The sequence below is a fragment of the Martes martes genome (assembly GCF_963455335.1).
Source record: "Martes martes genome assembly, chromosome: 8".
Classification (NCBI taxonomy): Eukaryota; Metazoa; Chordata; class Mammalia; order Carnivora; family Mustelidae; genus Martes; species Martes martes.
Window position 1 is genome coordinate 131,155,835 of NC_137895.1, and position 21,402 is coordinate 131,177,236.

Genomic DNA, 21,402 nt, shown 5'->3' on the forward strand with positions numbered 1-21,402 from the left:
TGTAATGTTACTATCTTCCCAAAACTTTTCCTAAATATTTATTTCTGTGACCTTTATTTCCAGGTGAGAACTGTGTTTAGATGGTAGAAATAGCTTGACGTCCACTAATAAGGAGAACGCATTTGCAATTTTATTTATACTTTTCCATTTATCAAAAAATTAGGAGGGTAAGAAAATTATACACAGAAAAGCAATGTGCAAGGTATCAGCAAATTTTAATTCAAAGAATTATTAACTAGAAGGATTTTCTCATAACTGTTAGTTTTCAAACTATGGCTCATAGAAATCTAAGGTTCCACTGGGACACAGCAGGATTGAGGGACAAGGAAGTCTACAGGTGTAGTCTCATCTCTCTTTTAGCTAAACAGCTCTACTTGTCTCTGTCTTATATAATACAGTTTAATTTTAAAAAAAAAGTTAATTTCTATTCTTTGGAAAAAAAATATTTCCCCAGAGGTATAAAAGTCACTAACTTAGTCAAAGTCCCTAATTTTACATAAGAGACAAAAAGGCCTCTGAGAGATTGTAGTTTGCCTGAGGTCAAAAAATCACCTAGTTGCAGGCCAGGAATGTGTTTTAGGTCTTACTGAGCCTAGAGTTTTATGCCAGTTACTTCCTCATATTCAGGAAAAATACATGCATTTTTAACTAGAACTCAGAGGAAATGAATACATAAAACTTTGTCATGTGGCTCAATAAAGTTAAGGCATTAGGCAGAAAACAGCTTTCTAACTAAACTATAAATTTTTATAGTCATGAACAAAAATAAAGGAAGAGAAGTTATCTTAACTCCTATTAGTAACAGTCAATATACTCAATTTATAAGCACAATTTTTTTTTTTAACTTGAAGGGACAGGGAACTTGAAGGAGAAAATCGTTAGTTGAACCAAAGAACCTGACCCTGAGGAAATTCTTCCTTGAAAGAATTATTCATTTCCTTCAAATAAAACTTGGTTTATCAAAATCAATCAACAAATGAGTTACCTATGTTGTGAGTTATTTATAGCAAAATTTAAAACACTGAACAGATTTCTCTTTGCCATCTAGCCTCTCCATTAGTTCATATGTACAAAAGACACGATTAACTTTAATTATAAATTAAATTCACTCAGAAATTACAGGTAAATCTTCATTTCCATGTGAGAACATTTCTCTACCATCTTCGTGACAGGAAAGGAGATTTACCTAGTGGGTGAATTTGGGAGAAGGCACTCAGCAGTGCCTATGTGCTTCCAGATCTCTTCTTTGAAAAGCTATGCCTGCCATAGTAACATGAATTGAGGTCTGCTTTCATCTTTGTGGGTTGGGCATCAAACACCTCTTCCTTCCATTTACAACTGTGTGTGGAAGTGCCTAATTTGGAATAAAGCATTAGGAAGTTTGCTGTGGCTACATACCTAAGCCACATCCTCCAATTTGCTAGTATGTATTAAAGTCACTAGGCTTATCTCCAACTGCCTGACTCCTGTGTCCTCAACTCAGAAAAAGAAGAGCAATGTCATCTGCCACCTACTCCACCACAGTTCCAACAAGAAAAATGATCAGACAATACTTAGAAAGGGTTTCTTCTTCCTTGACTTGATACCTAACATTCATTGTTCAAAGCAACATACCTTAAAGAGGGAAAAAGTTGAAAAGAACAATTGCAGAAATAAACTCAGGAAGTCAGACAAAATGAGGAGATAGAGGAATATGTTCCAAATGAAAGAACAATACGACACTTCAGAACAATAACTAAATGAAACAGAGATAAGTGATCTATCTGATAAAGAGTTCAAAGTACTGGTCATAAAAACACTCAGCAAACTTGGGAGAAGAATGCATGGATTCAGTGAGAACTTCAACAAAGAGAAAATATAAAGAAGAACGAATCAGAGCTGAAAAATACAATAACTAAAATGAGAAATACACGAGAGGGACTCAACAGCAGATTAAAAGCTGCAGACGAACAGATCAGTGATCGACAGGGTAGCAGAAATCATCCAAGACAAAAAACAAAAAGATAAATGAATTTTTTAAATGAGGACAGGTTAATTAAGGGACCTCCTAGGATCAAGCCCCACACCAGGCCCCATGCTCAGGGAGTCTGCTTCTCCCTCTCTCTGTGGCCCTCCCCTCCCATCTGTGTTCTCTCTCGCTTGCTCTCCAAAATAGATAGAAAGAAAGAAAGAAGAAAGAAAGAAAAGGCCATAACTAGAAATAAGAAAATTATGAAAGAAAGAGTTTTATTGGTAAAAGCAAACATACAATAAAAGTAATAGATCAAGCACTTTTATAAAGCCAGTATGAATGTTAAAAGACAAAAGTAGTAACAACAATTATATCTACAGTAATTAGTTCAGGGATACACAAAATAAAAAGATGTAAACTAAGACATCAAATACATAAAACAAGGTGGGTGGAAAAATGTGGTGTTTTTAAAATGTGTTTAAACTTAAGTAACCATCAACTTAAAATAGACTTCTATATGCATGGGATGTTATATATGAACTTCATTGTGATCACAAAAATCTATAATATACAAAAAAGAAAAAGAAAGGCAACCAAGCATAACACTAAAGAAAGTCCTCAAATTAGAAGGGAAGAGAGCAAGACAATAAGGAAACCAAATAAAAGAACAAGATTGAGGCCTCATTTATCATGAGCCTATGCTACCTTTGTCTACCTTAGTAAAACCATGAATATACTTTCAAAACCATAAACCTATGTACATTGATTGAAATGGATATTTTAATAACAATGATACACAATGGAAACCAGCTGCTACTTAAAGACCATCTTAGTCATCAATCATTCAAGTGATGGCACGGTAGATATACGTGAACTTCATTTGAAAAATTCCAATTGTGGGGCACCTGGGTGGCTCAGTCAGTTAAGGATCTGATCTTGACTTTGGTTCAGGTCATGATCTCAGAATTGTTGAGACTGAGCCCTGCATCAGGCTCTGTACTGAGTATGGAGCCTGCTTACCCTCTGCACCTCACCCCCCACCGCCGGCTTGCACACACTCTCTCTCACCCTCTCTCTCTCTCTCTCTCTCTAAAAAAAAAGAATCCTGTATTTGCTTGATTTAGCGATTTAGAAAATGCTCTACAATTGCTCAGCAAGACATTTTGTAAAAATTGAAATAGAAGTGTTATAAGTTTTAAAAAATGCTCCAAGTAAGATAACAATTAAGGATGTACTCTCAGGTGAGAAAATGACAACAATTACAACTTAAAAAGAAAAATTAATCTCTTTAGCATTACAAGTTTATTTAAATCATAAAAAGGACTTATCATGGATTCTTTTAAGTAATAAATATCCATATGTGATTAAGTGTTTGGATTCTTGTTGTTCATTTATACATAGGGGTGGGAAAAATGGGTAATATCAATTGTTATGAACCATTGCCAAACAGGAAATTAGTCAAAACATCTAAGTATAGATTTCATTAGTGAGCAATAATATTTACTTTCTAAAATTGAATTTAGATGTTGGTTTTCAAGAAATTTAAAATGTGTCCATTTTGGGGTACCTGGGTAACTCAGTCAAGTGTCTGACTCTTGTTTTCGGCTCAGGTTCTGATCTTAGGGGTGTGAGACTGGGCCCCATGTAGGGTTCCACACTCAGCAGGAAGTCTGCTTCAGAGTCTCACACTCTTTCCCCCTCTTGTACACTCTCTCTCTAAAATAAATAAAATCTTGAAAAAATAATAAAATATGTCAGTTTTGTTATATTTATCAAATAAAGGTACTAATAGGTATCTCTTGAAAGTAAGAGCTCCAGGAACTAAGAAAAAAAGTCAAAATTTTTGCCTCATTTCTTTTTCTTTTTTTTTTTTTAAGATTTTATTTATTTATTTGAGAGAGAGGGAGATCACAAGTAAGCAGAGAGGCAGGCAGAGAGAAAGGAGGAAGCAGGCTCCCCGCTGAGCAGAGAGCCTGATGTGGGGCTCGATCCCAGGACTCTGGGATCATGACCTGAGCTGAAGGCAGAGGCTTTAACCCACTGAGCCACCCAGGTGCCCCTGTCTCATTTCTTTATTAGCACAAATAATTATGACTTTTACTTAGTATGTATTGGTTAGCTAAACAACTCAGAATTTTACCAAATTAAAAACAAAATTATATCAGAAATCTGAAACCCAAGGAAAAAAAGGAAAGATAATATAACTAACCTTGGTCAAGAAAGGCCCGATGTCATTACTTGAACGCCGTGAGTTTGAGGTATGAATCACCACGTCTTCTCTTAGAGCAACATTTCTATTGAATAGTGAACTGTTATGATTAACATTTCTACCATAAGGCAGATCTAGGGCTGGCCTCATATTAATAGTGTCAAGCAAAGGTTGCTTCTGCTGCTTCTCCACCAGAAGTTTGGTACTGGTCTCTGCCAGCCTCTCACTAGTCCTGTTCAGATTACAAAACACAGTGCTTAGTATTTCATCTCTCCCCAATCAGTCCTACGTTACTTGCATTTCTTTAAGTTTCCATAATAGTAAACAGAATGTGCCATTAAATAGTGTTTTAACATGGTAAATGTGACAGAGCAGACCTACTATGTATAATTATAGGTTTAAAACTGTTCTCAAGAAGTACATATATTTCTAGGGTTCCTAACTAACAAGTAATTCAAATTAAGGAGGGAGAGAAATGGCTATCAGTGATGTCCATGGCTTAACAGGTAATACCCGCTGCCTTCTGGAATGGTTGTACTTCAAAGATTCTTGGGGATGCCATGACACATACTTATATTTAGTAAACCAGTTTAGAGCTGCAAAAATAAACCATCCTGGGGGGTCTGGGTGGCTCAGTCAGTTAACCATCTGCCTTCAGCTCAGGTCAGGACCCCAGAGTCCTGGAATTGAGCCCCACACTGGGCTCCCTGCTCAGCGGGAAGCCTGCTTCTCCCTCACCCTCTGCCTGCTGCTCCCCTCTGCTTGTGCTCACTTGCTCTCTCTGTCAAATAAATATGTAAAATCTCTAAAGGAAAATAAAAATAAAAAAACATCCCTCAAAGACATTTTTCAAGCATTGGCTTTCACCACTCTTGCACACTTCACACATTACCTCAGAGAAATTGGGCATTTGGCACTGAGGAATAATTTAGACGAACAACTGCTAGGGGAGAAGTAGATGGCAGAGTTGTGATCAGAAAGAACTGAAACAGCTCCAGAGGCAATTAGGTTATAACACAGATACCAGGGTACTGGAGGTGGAATCTGCCCTTTCCGTCTGGACCTTTTGGGTTAAAGATGCACTCTTCCAAAAATAAACTAACATTAATAAATAAATATTAATAAACTCATTTCCATTTAGGGTAATTCTGACAATTTTATAATAATATGCTGTCTAAATTATAAACCTTCAGACAATTAGTTTAAAGACTAGAAGATCAGATTAACTGAAAATACTCAAGGGAAAAAAAAAATCATTTAAAACCAAAAATGAGAGAAATGCAAACTGTCTTGGACTAACATTTCAACAGTAAGTTCATTTACAAACATCATTTTTCAAAATTATAGTATCTAGTTGGCTTTCACTTACTACTGTTCTCATGAACGTGGCTCCAAAAAAATTATGGTTTAGAGGCAAATTCATAAGCTAACTCTACTTTCCATGATTGTTTTAACTTACTTGTTCAGTTCATTTGTCGATGACATTCGATGTTTTACTTCTTCTAGGTAGAGGTGCTTGTATCTGTCCAATTCTGTTTTAGTAACATCTTGACAAGTTTTCATTTTGGATAATTCAAATTCCAGCTCTTTAATTCTGAGTTCCATTTGACTTCTTACTGAAGCATTATTATTTTCTCTTAATTGTGCTAAGCTTTCTTGAAATGCTACTTGTGTCTAAAGCAAATTAAAAGCATAGTTTTAAAATTGTTACAATCTGGGTTATTACAGTAGATTTCTTTCTTTTAGTTTTGTGTCAATGATTCAGAGAGCAATTTTTAAAGTGAAAAAAAAGCTGAAATGTAAAATATTTATCATTAATGTGAAGCTGAATTAAATGTGAATAATGTTCATTCTTACATGAGAACTCATGCAATCTGATAACTCAAAGAATAATAAAATCATTTAAATTTTTAAAAAGTGAACAATACAACTTAAGAATAATTGAGGTACATGGGGTGCCCGGCTGACTCAGTCATCTGAGTGCCTGACTCTTGGTTTCTGCTCAGATAGTGATATCAGGGTCCTGGGATAAAGCCCCGTGTCGTACTCAGCATGAAGTATGCCTGGAATTTTCTCTCTACCTGTCCATCCCCCACTCGTGCTTTCCAAATAAATAAATTAGATACTTAATATAAAAAAAAGAATAATCCAAACATGGTACCATTTCTTTTATGTAGACATGCCCAGAATGGAGCCCAAACAAGCAACCGAATGAGCCACCCAGGTACTCCATGGTAAAAATTTTTAAAGCACAATTTTTTCTTTTCCTCTCAATAGCCTTATTTTATACTAACTGGTCTTAAAAAATAAAATAACTTTCTACTGTGAATCATTCTGAAAGATCAATTTAGTGTGAATAATGATGAAAACTGAAATTTTGAAAGGGAAGGAACAAATGCTTCCATTAATTTACCAAATTGCTATAAAGGAAGTAGAGGAAAACTCTACACTGGATATAACTAAAATGTAATTTGCAGTGAAATGAATTAAAGCATTTTATAGACAAATAAATTAACCTCTAAAAAGAGATTGACTTCTTTTAATTTTTCTGCTAGGGTCAATCTTGTCCTTTCTTCAAGCTCCTGTTTATATCGTTCTATTTTACTGTATTCTACCACGTTGACTTCCACCCAACTTCTGAGGTTTACTACTTGTTGTTCCAACTTCTTTTTATTCTTCTCTAGGTTTTCACATTTCATCTGTATTTCTTTCATAGATGATAATTTCTGAGTAAGAACCTGGTTTTTTGAAGACATAGTTTCCAGTTTTGCTGTAAGATCATCAACCTGCATTAATAAAATAATACAGTTTAGATGTAGAGTGAAACGAGTCTAATGCAAAACTAAGGCGCCAAATATTTTTTTAAAGATTTTAAATCTCTGCACCAAACGTGGGGCTTGAACTCACAACCCCAAGATCAAGAGTCACATATGTTACTGCTGCTCCAGCCAGGTGCTCAAATTTTAAAATAAGTTCATTTTCAACAAAATGTTATCTATATTGTACAGTCTTGGAATGTGGAACCTCAAATAACTCAGAAAATCAAGAACAAAATTAAAACCACTAGGAGTTGCTAAAATCAATCTCTGCTGTCATCCTCTTTGCCACACATTTGTATTTGATTCTTATATTTTTATTTTTCTATGATTGTTTCAGATTTTTCCTCCATAAAATAACTGTAAGTCACGTCTTAATAGAAAGTGTCTGAACCCTTCCCTCACGTTAACACTCCATAATTTTTTTAAGGATTTTATTTATTTATTTGAGAGGGAGAGAGAGCAAGAGAGCGGCGAGAGCACAAGAGCAGGGAGAGGGAGAAACAGACTCCCCACTGATCAGGAAGCCTAGCAGGGGGCTCAATGCCAGCATCCCAGGATCACGACCCAAGCCAAAGGCACTTAACTGAGCCACCCAGGTGCCCTCGTACTCCATAATTTTTAAAGAAGTTTTAGGAATACCATATAGACTTATGTAGGTCTGAGCCAATAAATGCTTACCAAAATAAGACTTTGAAAATAAGACTCTAATTAATGAATCTATAAATACTGATTCTAATGCCATCAGCCTTTTTCTGAATTACAAATGTTTTATGCTAATTTGAATTGCATTCTGAGGAGAAATGATTCACAAGGTTAAGAAAGCACATCTCTCAGTAAAAAAAAATTAGTGGGGAAAAAAATTTAGTGAGATGATCCATATATTTTTCGACAAAAAAAAAAAAAATTCCTTAACTCGACAGTGTTATAGTCCTTTGTTACTTCCCACAAAATAAGAGAATATACTAAGCAATGAAAACAGCCAAAAAACTTGCTGGAGTTTCAGTTTCAACCAAAAAACTTTCTTCCAGTTGGGAAGACCTCCTTTCCTTTAGATATGATTGGAAAGACAAGGTGAGTGGATGTGGTGGTTTTATAAATTGACACTTCTCCCATGACAATCCCTCCCCCTAATGTGCGCTAGCCTTAGTAACTGGTTCCTAGTGAACAGAATATGGCAGAACTGCTGTGTGATTCTTTTTTTTTTTTTTTTAAAGATTTTATTTATTCATTTGACAGACAGAGATCACAAGTAGGCAGAGAGGCAGGCAGAGAGAGAGGAGGAAGCAGGCTCCCTGTTGAGCAGAGAGCCCGATGCGGAGCTCGATCCCAGGACCCTGGGATCATGACTGAGCCGAAGGCAGAGGCTTTAACCCACTGAACCACCCAGGCGCCCCTGCTGTGTGATTCTTAAGGCTAGGTTAGAAAATGTGATATAGCTTCCATCTGACTTTCTTCTTCTAGGAAACCTCACCCTTAGAATCCAGCTGTTGTGGGAAAGCCCAGGCTACCTAGTGAGTCTTCATGCAAATATTCCAGCTGAGACTGCCCTAGCTAACAACCTAGCCAAAAGCCAGCCTCAACAGCCAAACATGTGCAGGAACAAGGTTTTAGATGATTCTAGTTCCCAGCTTCCAGTCACCCCAGGTGAGGCCAAATGAAGAAGAAATGAGTTGGCCTTCCTCAGCCTTGTCCAAAGATTTGTGAACAAGATAAATGCTGTTTTGAGCCACTAGGTTTTGAGATGGTTTATTATACAGCAATAAATAACTGGCACAGATACTGATATTAAAATGGGGTGCTGCCATTAAAAAAAAAAAACCAAAAAACTAAAACTAAACCTTCTTCGAACCAGGAGGTGGGTGGAACCTGAAAGAAGAGTAAGAGTGCGAAGTGGAGAAGAGTAAGAATGAAAACCAAAAGGGCTTCCAAGAGACTGTTAGTGGAAACCTGATGGCCCCTGAAGAGGCTTACAGCAAAGGCTTCTAGACAAGGGAAGAAAACGACACTAGAGGGAAAGGAACTCGTGCCACAAACCACTTGAAAGTAAAACTGATAGGAGAGATAAGCTAAAGAAAGACTATTCAATATGAAGGAACCAGGACTTACTGGGTTCATCTATCTGTTCCTCATTTACAGCCTCTCCACATGCTGTATTGTCAAATAACGCTAAAAGAAAGAGATGGTTTCTGGGTTAAAAGCAAATCCAGGAAGACATGGCCTATGGATGAAGCCAAAACTATAAACCCTTTATTAAGACTTGAGAAGGATTTAAGGTGTGCCTCAAATTTCTTTAAGGATCTTAAGAGTAGGAGAATTTGAAACGCATTGTCAAATGAGAGCTGCACAGGAAACCTGAGGTGAAAAGCTTATCTCAAAAAGACCCGGGAGAATGGCTTTTCTAATGGCATGAAATCCAATCATATTCACGGAAAATTCAAAAAACTAAGATAATTACAGTAGCAAAAACACTGTTTGCGAGCTTGGACTAAAAGAGACCAAGATAGTACAAACTAAAAATAGGCCTTTGAGTCTTAGAAGTCCCACCAGGAGGAAGCAAGCTGAGAAAGAAGCTACAAACACAGGTCATTCCTTATGAAAAGGACAGAACCAAGAGCTCCAAGAGTAAAGCAAACAGCCATGGAGAAGCATTCCCATGGTTAGGACTAAGTCCTAACTGAAGAACTGACAGCATGCTTCAGGGTGTGTTTCAAAACTGCTGTGGACTAGTGTGCCTCCCATTTTCTTTCAATGGGAGAGTCCTGAGCAGGTTACCAGAGTGTTCCATTTGGAGTGGTAGAGAACTGCCTTCCTTAATTCCCAAGTGCTCAGATGGAGAGGACTTGCACTCAAGGGACTATACTTCAGGTACCTTATCCCTGCTGTACCTGATTAAGATGGTAAGATCTTGGACTCAAGCTTAAACCCAATGCCAGGAGAACTGAGATTTGTGGGAGGTATGGGGGGAAGGTGAGTGTATTTTTCATGTGGGAGGAATACAAAAAAATTGTGGCCAGTGGGTAAATCATGCTGCTTTTTAAATGTGTCCATAGGTTTTTAAATATTCATTCCATTAAAAAAAAAGACCATGGGCCTACCTTCGTGACTTTCTCCTAACAGAATATGGTGAATGTGATGCTCTGTGTATTCCAAGGCTAGATTACAAAAGACAACAGAGCTTCTGCCTTGCTCTGCAGCTCAGGCAGCTTCCTTGGAATTGAGCCCCCCATCTTGTAAGAAAGTTCAGGCCACAAAGAGGCTAGTGTGCCAGTGTAAGTGTTTTGGCTGCCTGCCCCAACTATAGCCCTAGGCAACAGCCAGCATCAACACCACCAGATGTGAGTGAACAAATCTTCAAACAGTTCCAGCCCCAAGACTTTCAGCTGCCCCACCTGAAGCTAGGGGAAGAGAACAAGCTGTCCTGGCCACACTTTTCCTAACAGTAGATTTGTGAACAAAATAAATGTTATTTATTTAAGCCACTAAACTTTGGGGAGTTTGTTAAGAAAAAACAAACAGAAAAATGGATGACCAAAAGAGTTAATAAAATACATAATTTATATAGTAGAAATTGGTCTCCATTAAAGTGGGAAGTAGTAAATGTTAAGATTAATTGTTTTAAATTTTTTAAAATTTATTCATTTGGGAGAGATACGGAGAGACAGAGCACAAGCAGGGGGAGAGGCAGAGGGAGAGGGAGAAGCAGACTCCCTGCTGAGCTGGGAGCCTAACATGGGACTCAATCCCAGGGCCTGGAGATCATGACCTGAGCTAAAGGCAGACAAACCATCTGAGCCACCCAGGTGCCCCTAAGATTAATTTAATAATGACAAACAGTGCTAATGAGAAGAAGCCCATAACTAGAAGCAAGATCTAAGAAGTTTTTCTTTGTTTTCCCCCATTTAGAATGTCATTACCTGTGCATTTTTTATATATGACCTTTATTATGTTGAAGTATGTTCCTTCTAAACCTACTTTGTTGAGGATTTTTATCATGAATGGATGTTGCACTTTGTCAAATGCTTTTTTTAAAACATTTTATTTATTTATTTGACGGACAGAGATCACAAGTAGGCAGAGAGGCAGGCAGAGAGAGAGAGGGGGAAGCAGGCTCCCCTCTGAGCACAGCACGGAGCCCAATGCGGGGCTAGATCCCAGGACACCGGAATCATGACCTGAGCCAAAGGCAGAGGATTTAACCCACTGAGCCACCCAGGTGCCCCTCAAATGTTTTTCTACATCTTTTGAAATGATCAGATGATTCTTCTCCTTTTATTAATTTGGTGTATCACAATGATTGATTTGCTGATATTAAAACACCCCCATAACCTAGGAATAAATCCCATTTGATCATGGTGATGATTTTTTTTAATGTACTGTTGGATTCAGTTTGCGAGTATTTTGTTGAGGATTTTTGCATCCATGCTCACCAAAGATACTGGCTTAGAGTTCTTTTTGTGGTGTCTTTGTCTCATTTTGGTATCAGCGTAATACTGGCCTCATAGAATGAATTTGGAGTTTTTCCTTCCTTTTCTGTTTTTTGGAATAGTTTGAGAATGGGTACTAACTCTTCCTTTAAATGCTCGGTAGAATTTGCCTCTGGTCCCGGACTTGTGTTTGTTCATAGTTTTTTGATTAATGATTCAATTTCTTCACTGGTTTTCAGTCTGTTCAAATTTTCTATTCTTGTTTCAGTGCTGGTCATTTATATGTTTCTAGGAATTTATCCATTTCTTCTACATTGTCCAAATTGTTGGCATATAGTTGTTTATAATATTCTTTCATAATTGTCTGCATTTCTGTGGTGTTGGTTGTTATTTCTCCTCTCTCATCTGTGATATTATTTGGGTCCTTCTTCTCTTCTTTCTGATAACTCTGGCTAAAGCCTTATTGGTTTTATTAATTTTTTTTAAAAAACCAGCTCCTGGTTTCATTGATCTCTCCTATTTTTGTCTTTTTTAAGTTTCTATAGTGTTTACTTCTGCTCTAATTTTTAAAAAAAATTTATTTGAGAGAGAGAGAAAGTGGGGAGAGGATCAAATGGAGAGGGAGTGAGAGAACCCTCAAGTAGACTCCCCACTGAGCACAGAGCCAGAAGCAGGGCTCAATCTCAGGACTCTGAGATCATGACCTGAGCTGAAATCAAGAGTCTGCTGCTTAACCAACTGAGCCACCTACTACTACTACTGCTCTAATTTTTATTATCTCCTTCCTTCTGCTGACTTTAGGCTTCATTTGTTGTTCTTTTTCTAGCTTCTTTAGGTGAAGGTAAGGTTGTTGTAGATTTTTCTGATTTCTTGAGGTAGGCCTGTATTGCTATATACTTCCCTCTTAGAACCATATTTACTGTATCTCAAAAGTTTGGGCAATTGTGTTTTCATTTTCATTTGCTTCCATGTATTTTTTTAAAATTTATTCTTTTATTTCCTTGTTGCTCCATTCATTGTTTAGTAGAATGTTACTTAACCAACATGTATTTGTGGTCTTTCACATTGTTTCCTGTGGCTGACTTCTAATTTAATAGTATTATGATCAGAAAAGGTGCATGGTATGACTTCAATCTTCTTGTATTTATTAAGACCGGTTTTGTGGGTATTATGGAGGGCATGTATTACATGGAGCACTGGGTGTGGTGCATAAACAATGAATTTGGGAACACTGAAAAAAAATAAAATTAAATTTAAAAAGAAAGACTTGTTTTGTGGCCTAATATGTGATCTATTCTACAGAATGTTCCAGAATGTGTATTCTGTTGTTTAAGGATGGAATATTTTGAATATATCTCCTTAGTCCACCCAGTCCAGTGCATCATATAAAGCCACTGTTTCCTTGTTGACTTTCTGATCTGTCCACTGATATAAGTGGTGTGTTAAAGTGCCTAGCTATTGATTTTTTTTCTTGCTTCCTTTTTTATTTCTTTTTTTACACATTTTTTTTTAATTTTTTATTTCTTTTCAGCGTAACTCTATTCATTGTTTTTTCACCACACCCAGTGCTCCATGCAATCCGTGCCCTCCTTAATATCCACCACCTGGTTCCCCCAACCTCCCACCCCCCGCCCCTTCAAAACCCTCAGGTTGTTTTTCAGAGTCCATAGTCTCTCATAGTTCACCTCCCCTTCCAATTTCCCTCAACTCCCTTCTCCTCTCCATCTCCCCTTTTCCTCCATGTTATTTGTTATGCTCCACAAATAAGTGAAACCATATGATACTTGACTCTCTCTGCTTGACTTATTTCACTCAGCATAATCTCTTCCAGTCCCGTCCATGTTGCTACAAAAGTTGGGTATTCATCCTTTCTAATGGAGGCATAATACTCCATAGTGTATATGGACCACATCTTCGTTATCCATTCATCCGTTGAAGGGCATCTTGGTTCTTTCCACAGTTTGGCGACCGTGGCCATTGCTGCTATAAACATTGGGGTACAGATGGCCCTTCTTTTCACTACATCTGTATCTTTGGGGTAAATACCCAGTAGTGCAATTGCAGGGTCAGAGGGAAGCTCTATTTTTAATTTCTTGAGGAATCTCCACACTGTTCTCCAAAGTGGCTGCACCAATTTGCATTCCCACCAACAGTGTAACAGGGTTCCCCTTTCTCCACATCCTCTCCAACACATGTTGTTTCCTGTCTTGCTAATTTTGGCCATTCTAACTGGTGTAAGGTGGTATCTCAATGTGGTTTTAATTTGGATCTCCCTGATGGCTAGTGATGATGAACATTTTTTCATGTGTCTGATAGCCATTTGTATGTCTTCATTAGAGAAGTGTCTGTTCATGTCTTCTGCCCATTTTTTGATATGATTGTCTGTTTTGTGTGTGTTGAGTTTGAGGAGTTCTTTATAGATCCTGGATATCAACCTTTTGTCTGTACTGTCATTTGCAAATATCTTCTCCCATTCCGCGGGTTGCCTCTTTGTTTTGTTGACTGTTTCCTTTGCTGTGCAGAAGCTTTTGATCTTGATGAAGTCCCCAAAGTTCAGTTTTGTTTTTGTTTCCTTCACCTTTGGAGACATATCTTGAAAGAAGTTGCTGTGGCTGATATCAAAGAGGTTACTGCCTATGTTCTCCTCTAGGATTCTGATGGGTTCCTGTCTTACATTGAGGTCTTTTATCCATTTCGAGTTTATCTTTGTGTACGGTGTAAGAGAATGGCCGAGTTTCATTCTTCTACATATAGCTGTCCAGTTTTCCCAGCACCATTTATTGAAGAGACTATCTTTTCTCCACTGGATATTTTTTCCTGTTTTGTCAAAGATTATTTGACCATAGACTTGAGGGTCCATATCTGGGCTCTCTACTCTGTTCCACTGGTCTATATGTCTGTTTTTATGCCAGTACCATGCTGTCTTGGTGATCACAGCTTTGTAGTAAAGCTTGAAATCAGGTAACGTGATGCCGCCAGTTTTATTTTTGTTTTTCAACATTTCCTTAGCGATTCGGGGTCTCTTCTGATTCCATACAAATTTTAGGATTATTTGCTCCAGCTCTTTGAAAAATACCGGTGGAATTTTGATCGGAATGGCATTAAAAGTATAGACTGCTCTAGGCAGTATAGACATTTTAACAATGTTTATTCTTCTTCATAAAATCTATCTATGAAAGACCCACAGCAAATATCATCCTCAATGGGAAAAAGCTTGCAGCCTTCCCGTTGAGATCAGGAACACGACAAGGATGCCCACTCTCACCACTCTTGTTCAACATAGTATTAGAAGTCCTAGCAACAGCAATCAGACAACAAAGAGAAATAAAAGGTATCCGAATTGGCAAGGAAAAAGTCAAACTCCCTCTCTTCACAGATGACATGATTCTTTATATGGAAAACCCAAAAGACTCCACCCCCAAACTACTAGAACTCATACAGCAATTCAGTAACGTGGCAGGATACAAAGTGAATGTACAGAAATCAGTGGCTTTCTTATACATTAGCAATGAAAATACAGAAAGGGAAATTAGAGAATCGATTCCATTTACTATAGCACCAAGAACAATAAGATACCTGGGAATAAACCTAACCAAAGAGGTAAAGGATCTGTACTCGAGGAACTACAGAACACTCATTAAAGAAACTGAAGAAGACACAAGAAGATGGAAGACCATTCCATGCTCTTGGATTAGAAGAATAAACTATTGATTATTTCTATTCCTTCCTAAAATATCCAAATTGTACATTGTCTTCATGGATACTTTTGCAATTAGGAATAAAAGCAATGAATTTCATTTAAAACATATATAATAAAATTAAAGGGCCCTAGTATTATTGTATTATTATCAATTAGTCCTTTTATTTTAGTCATTAATTGTTTTATGTACTTGGGTGATCCCATGTTGGGTGCATAAATATTTACAATAGATAGTTCTTCTTCCTGTCAGACTGTCCTCTTTATTATGATATAGTGCTCTTGTCTCTTACTATAGTCGTTCTTTCAGACTCTATTTTGTCCAACATAAGTATTACTATTCTGGCTTTCTTTTGATATTCACTTGCAAGATACATGTTTTTTCCATCCCCTGACTTCCAATCTGCAGGTGTCCTTATGACAAAAAGAAAACTCTTGCAAGCGGCTTATACATGGGTCTTGTTTTTCCTTCTTCTTCTTCTTTTTTTTTAATCCACTCTGACATCCTATGTCTTTTGATTAGAGCACTTACCCCATTTATATCCAAAGTAATTATTGATAGATATGTATTTCTCATTTTACTACTTGCTTTGTGGTTGTTTCTAGAGATTTTCTCTGACCATTTTTTGTGTCTTCGATGTTTTACTGGTTTTCTTTAGTGATATATTTGGATTTCTTTCTCCTCTTTGAGTGTTTATCAGTGGTTTTGTTTTCTTTTTAGAGATGGCATGAGTGGAGTGGGGAGAGGGAAAGGAATCTTAAGCAGACTCCATGGCTGGAATAGAGTGCAGTGCAGGGCTCAATCTCACAACCCTGAGATTATGACCTGAGCTGAGATCAAGTCAGATGCTTAACCAACTAAGCCACCCAGGCACCACTATTAGTGGTTTTTGATATATAATTTGTATATAACCTCTTCTGCATATAGCAGTCTATATTAAGCTGCTGGTCTTTAAGTTTGAGCCCTTTCTTTTCTCTTCTCCTCATGCTTTAGGTAAGGTATTATATTTTATATCCTTTTTTCCTGAGTTCCTTAACTTATTTTTTATATAAATGTTCATTTTTGCTACTTTTGTGCTTCCTGCCCTTATACTGTCACATTTGGTCTCTTCTTTCCACTCAAAGGGTCCCCTTTAATATTTCCTGTGGGGCTAGTTTAGTAGTCACAAACTCATTTAGTTTTTAATCTGGGAAACTCTATCTCTCCTATGCTGAGTAATAGGCTTGTTGGATAGAGTATTCTTGGCTACAGATTTTTCTCATTCACCACGTTGAATAGATAATACCACTCCCTTCTGGCTTGCAAAGTTTCTGCTGAAAAAGTTCCTGCTAGCCTTAAGGGGTTTCCCCTGGAAGTTACTGACTTCCTTTCCTGTTTTTAAGATGTTTTCTTGATCAGTATATTTTGCAAATTCAATTCCAATAGGTCTTGGTGTTGGCCTACTATTGTTGATTTTGATAGTTTTCTGTGTCTCCTGGATCTTGATGTCTTTTGCCTTCCCTAGATTAGGGAAGTTTTCTGCTATTATTTCTAGAAACAACTTTTCTTACACCTTTTTTCCTCTCTTCTTCTACTGGGACTCCTATAACATGAATGTTATTATATTTGATGGAGTCACTGAATTCCCTAGGTCTGGTCTCATTTTGCATAATTCTTCTTTCTCTCCCTTCTTTGGCTTCATTGCTTTCCATTACTTTGACTTCTAAGTTGTTAATTTGTTCCTCTGTTTTTTCCAGCCTGCTGTTCATTGCATTAGGTGTGTTTCTTATCTCATTTATTCCACTCTTCATCTCTGATTCTTTTTTAGCTCTTTTATCTCTGTTGTAAGGGTCTCACTGATGTTGTCCGTTCTTTTCTCAAGTCCAGTGAGTATCCCTATGATCACTGCTTTAAATCCTCCATCAGGCATGATATTTACATCTGTCTCACTTCAATCTCTGGACCCATGGCCTTATCCTGTTCTTTTGTTTGAGATAAATTCCTCTGTTTTCTCATTTTATCTAAGTCTCTACCAGCTTCTCTGTGTTAAAAAAGCCAGTTACATCATCTGCTCCCGAAAGTAATGGACTTATGAAAAAAGACGTCATGTAGTGCCCAGGGTCTCGTGCTTAGGGGAGTATCTCTAGTGTGTGCTGCATGCACTCTGCTGTTGTGTTCTGGCTGCTCTGTCCTTCAGGCCAGACATCTGCAGAGGCTCTCCCTCACTGCTGTGGGCAGTGTTTAGTACCTGGCCTGAAGGTAGCAACTTTTAACTAGGTGTGCTCTGGTGTGCTTGTGAAATGAGACCTGTCACCACCTCCACTGGAACTGAGGCCCTCCCGAATCTGGTCAGATGTGGTGTGGGCAGGGGCTTGTGCTGATTTTCTGGGGGAAAGGCCTGCTGTGGTGGAACTGAGGCAAGAATGATTGAGCAGGGCAGTTCCACTGGAGTGCAAGGGGATGGTGCTCGGTGTAAGCAGATTAGGCAGCCAGTGTCAGAGCTGCACTGTGTCCCACAGATGGCTCTGTGCTTGTGCTGAGGGGCACTGGAGGGAAATGGTACAAGCTGGTTCCTTTGTTCCTAGAGAGGGGTCTCTGTGAACACTGCCTCTCAGGGAAATGCTCTGAGAAGACTGAGTAATTTCCCTACTGTATGCCCCAGACACTGTTCAGATCACTGTTTCCATGCTGTATGTTCCCAGGTGGTTTGCCTGCCTTCTCTCCAAGAGCAGCACAGTGCCCTACAGGCTCTATCCCAGCCAAACCCAGTGACTTTTAGAATTCCAGGTTTTAAGTCCCCTTAGTTGTAAGAACTCATGACATTATACTCCTCTCACTTTCCTGTGTAGTCAGTGGCTACAGGGAAACGTTCTCTTTGTGCAGACCCGTGTCTTGCTCCTGCCCTTCTCCATGACCATGACTCCCCTCCTCTGCAGCCGCCAGGATCTGTTTCTCTCCTAAACCACATCTCTGTACTTCCTACCTTCTTTGATGTGGCCTCTTCTCTCTAATAGTGGACTTTGTTCTGTTAGTCTTCAGGGATTAGTTGAAACTAGGCTCCTCTTACTCTGCCACCTTCTTCCTTTCTCTTAAGATATTTTTATAAGATTCCCTTCAATTACAAATTATTACAACTGGCAGGAACACCTTTCCAGAATTTCCAGAATTTCCCCACAAGCTAGGGGAAAAGAAAAACTCGCGAGCAGAGAGACAATATGATTTGAAGTATAATATCTGAAAAACTAGAAATAGTTTAATAACCAAAATTTGACCTTTTACCTGATCTCCATTAACTGAAATTCTAAAAGAAATAGGCAGATTTGAGTATTTTTTAACCAATCTAATACTCAATCTTTATTCTGCTTTCATCAGTGAGGAAATAAAGAGAACATTATGGAATCATTTTTAATCTTTTCAGTAGAAAACGAAATGTACTATCCTTTGGCATTATTTAAATTGAATATAACTTCTCCTTTATTTTACTCGAAGCTTGTTTATGTGGGGAGGTAAGTAAGACCATCTCATCTTTATGTTGTGCCACAAAGCTTTCCTATATCATACAAACAGGCTTTGAATTTTTTTTTGGAATTTAAACTGATTATCTACTATTTGTCTCTGATAACTCCTTTAAATAAAACCTGATAATTTATAGCTGTATTCTGGAAATAATGTAATAAATATTTATTCCATTTATTACGTATTGAGCTATTAAAGTACATATTGTTCTATTTAAACTAAAAGAAGACAGATAAAGACACCTGTGTTTTCTGAGAATGTAGGATCTGTGCCAAGAACAGGATCAATACCAGTGTTATACACAAGAACCAGGTCAAAAGAGTATCTACTTGTGAGTTGCAATTCTGGATTAGCAAGATTTCAAAACAGGAAAGCTGAAGGCCCAGAGTTCATCTTTTCCTTCCTACATGGTGAAATTTATGGATGAGTCTACACTTTATAACAAGTTCATAAAACGTAATGAAGTAAATAGTAGATAGCAGATCTCACAACCAAGATTTGATGAAAATGGATATGCGAGGCACTGAGTGAGAGACTAAAGATATGAATGGAGAAAAGAAACAGGACTCTAGCTTTTTGAGCCTAACTTCTCGTTGGATCATGGAGTCAGCAAGGCATAAGTTGGTAAAAGTCTCCTTTTTAAGAAGCAAAAAATGTCTACAGGAGTAAAGTTAAGTTCTCCTACAGTGACTTTTTATTATTACATAAGTGAGTGGTAATTTGCAAGACGACTAGGGAACATGTCTCATAAAATTTGATTGGACAGTGACATAAGGATAGACATATAGATCAATGTATTAGAATTGACAATCTAAAAAGAAATTGCTACATTATGGTGAACTGACGTACAACGAGGGTATAAAACAATTAAATGGAATAAGAATAGTCTTTTTAACAAATGGTACTAGGACAAATGGATGTCCGCATGCAAAGTAATAAAATTAACCCTCTACCTCATAGCATATATACAAAATTAACTCAAAACTTAAGAGCTAAAACTATAAAAAAAAAACTTAGAAAAAAACATAGGTGTATCATTTGTGACTGGATTTGGCAACAGTTTCTTATATATGACACCAAAAGACAAAAAAAGATTAAGTATATTTCATCAAAATTAAAAACGTCTTTGCTTCAAACGTCACCATCAATAAAGTGAAAAGTCAAGCTACTGAATAAGAGAAAAGATTTGAAAATCTTATATCTGATAAGGGATCTGTATTTAGAATATGCAAATAACTCTTACAATATTGAAAAGACAATCCAATAAAGAAGTGGGCAAAATAATTGATTCAGTCTTTAAGGAAGATATAGAAATGGATAATAACACACATAAAAAGATGAGATGCTCAACATAATTAAGTTTTTGTGGGTATTTTTAACATTTTATTTGTTTATTTGACAGAGAGAACACAAGCAGGGGGAGCTGCAAAGGAAGAGGGAGAAGTAGGCCCTCTGCTGAGCAGGGAGCCTAATGCAGGGCTTGATGCCGAAGGCATCACAATTCCAGACTTCAAGCTCTATGACAAAGCTGTCATCATCAAGACAGTGTAGTACTGGCACAAAAACAGACACATAGATCAATGAAACAGAATAGAGAGCCCAGAAATGGACCCTCAAGTCTATGGTCAACTAATCTTCGACAAAGCAAGAAAGAATGTCCAATGGAAAAAAGACAGTCTCTTCAACAAATAGTGTCAGGAAAATTGAACAACCCCAAGCAGAAGAATGCAACTGGACCATCTTCTTATACCACACACAAAAATAGACTCCAAATGGATGAAAGACCTCAATGTGAGAAAGGAATCCATCAAAATCCTTGAGGAGAACACAGACGGCAACCTCTTTGACCTCAGCCACAACAACTTCTTCCTAGAAACATCCCCCAAAGCAAGGGGAGCAAGGGCAAAAATGAGCTATTGGGACTTCATGAAGAGCAAAAGCTCTTTGCACAGCAAAGGAAACAGTCAACACAACCAAAAGACAACTGACAGAATGGGAGAAGATATTTGCAAATGGCATATCAGATAAAGGGCTAGTATCCAAAACCTATAAAGAACTTATCATACTCAACACCCAAAGAACAAATAATCCAATCAGGAAACGGGCAGAGGACATGAACAGACATTCCTGCAAAGAAGACACCCAAATGGCCAACAGACAGATGAAAAAGTGCTCAACATCACTTGGCATCAAGGACATACAAATCAAAACTACACTGAGATACCATCTCCTACTAGTCAGAATGGCTAAAATTAACAAGTCAGGAAACATCAGGTGTTGGCAAGGATGCGAAGAAAGGGGAACCCCCCTACACTGGTGGGAATGGTGGGAATGGTGGGAATGTCAGCTGGTGCAGCCACTCTGGAAAACAGCATGGAGGTTCCTCAAGAAATTGAAAATAGAGCTACCCTATGACCAGCAACCACACTACTGAGTATTTACCCTAAAGATACCAATGTAGGTATCCAAAGGGGCACATGCATCCAAAGGTTTATAACAGCAATGTCTACAATAGCCAAATGATGGAAAGAACCTAGATGTCCATCAACAGATGAATGGATAAAGAATATGTGGTATATATACACTATGGAATACTATGCAGCCATCAAAAGAAATGAAATCTTGCCATTTGCAATGATGTGGATGGAACTAAAGGGAGGGTATTATGCTGAGCGAAATAAGTCAATCAGAGAAAGACAATTATGATATGAGCTCTCTGATATGAGCAAGTTGAGAGGCAATGTGGGGGGTTTGGGGAGTAGGGAAGGAAAAAATGAAACAAGATGGGACCAGGGAGGGAGACAAA

At 37.7% G+C, this 21,402-nt stretch overlaps 1 protein-coding gene across 6 annotated transcripts in view; it reads right to left on the reverse strand.

The window, feature by feature from the left end:
* Positions 1 to 21,402, reverse strand: part of LOC308347275 (ankyrin repeat domain-containing protein 26-like) — a 135,925-nt gene that overhangs the window by 9,993 nt on the left and 104,530 nt on the right. For 5 of the 6 annotated variants that reach the window (XM_080810521.1, XM_080810520.1, XM_080810518.1 and 2 more), the window contains 3 exons: positions 6,677 to 6,946; positions 5,620 to 5,834; positions 4,161 to 4,392 (listed from right to left, as the gene is read on the reverse strand). In XM_080810521.1, the coding sequence (XP_080666647.1) occupies positions 4,161 to 4,392; positions 5,620 to 5,834; positions 6,677 to 6,946 (717 nt within the window). The remainder of the gene's footprint in view (positions 1 to 4,160; positions 4,393 to 5,619; positions 5,835 to 6,676; positions 6,947 to 21,402) is intronic. The other variant, XM_080810523.1, reaches the window with a different exon arrangement.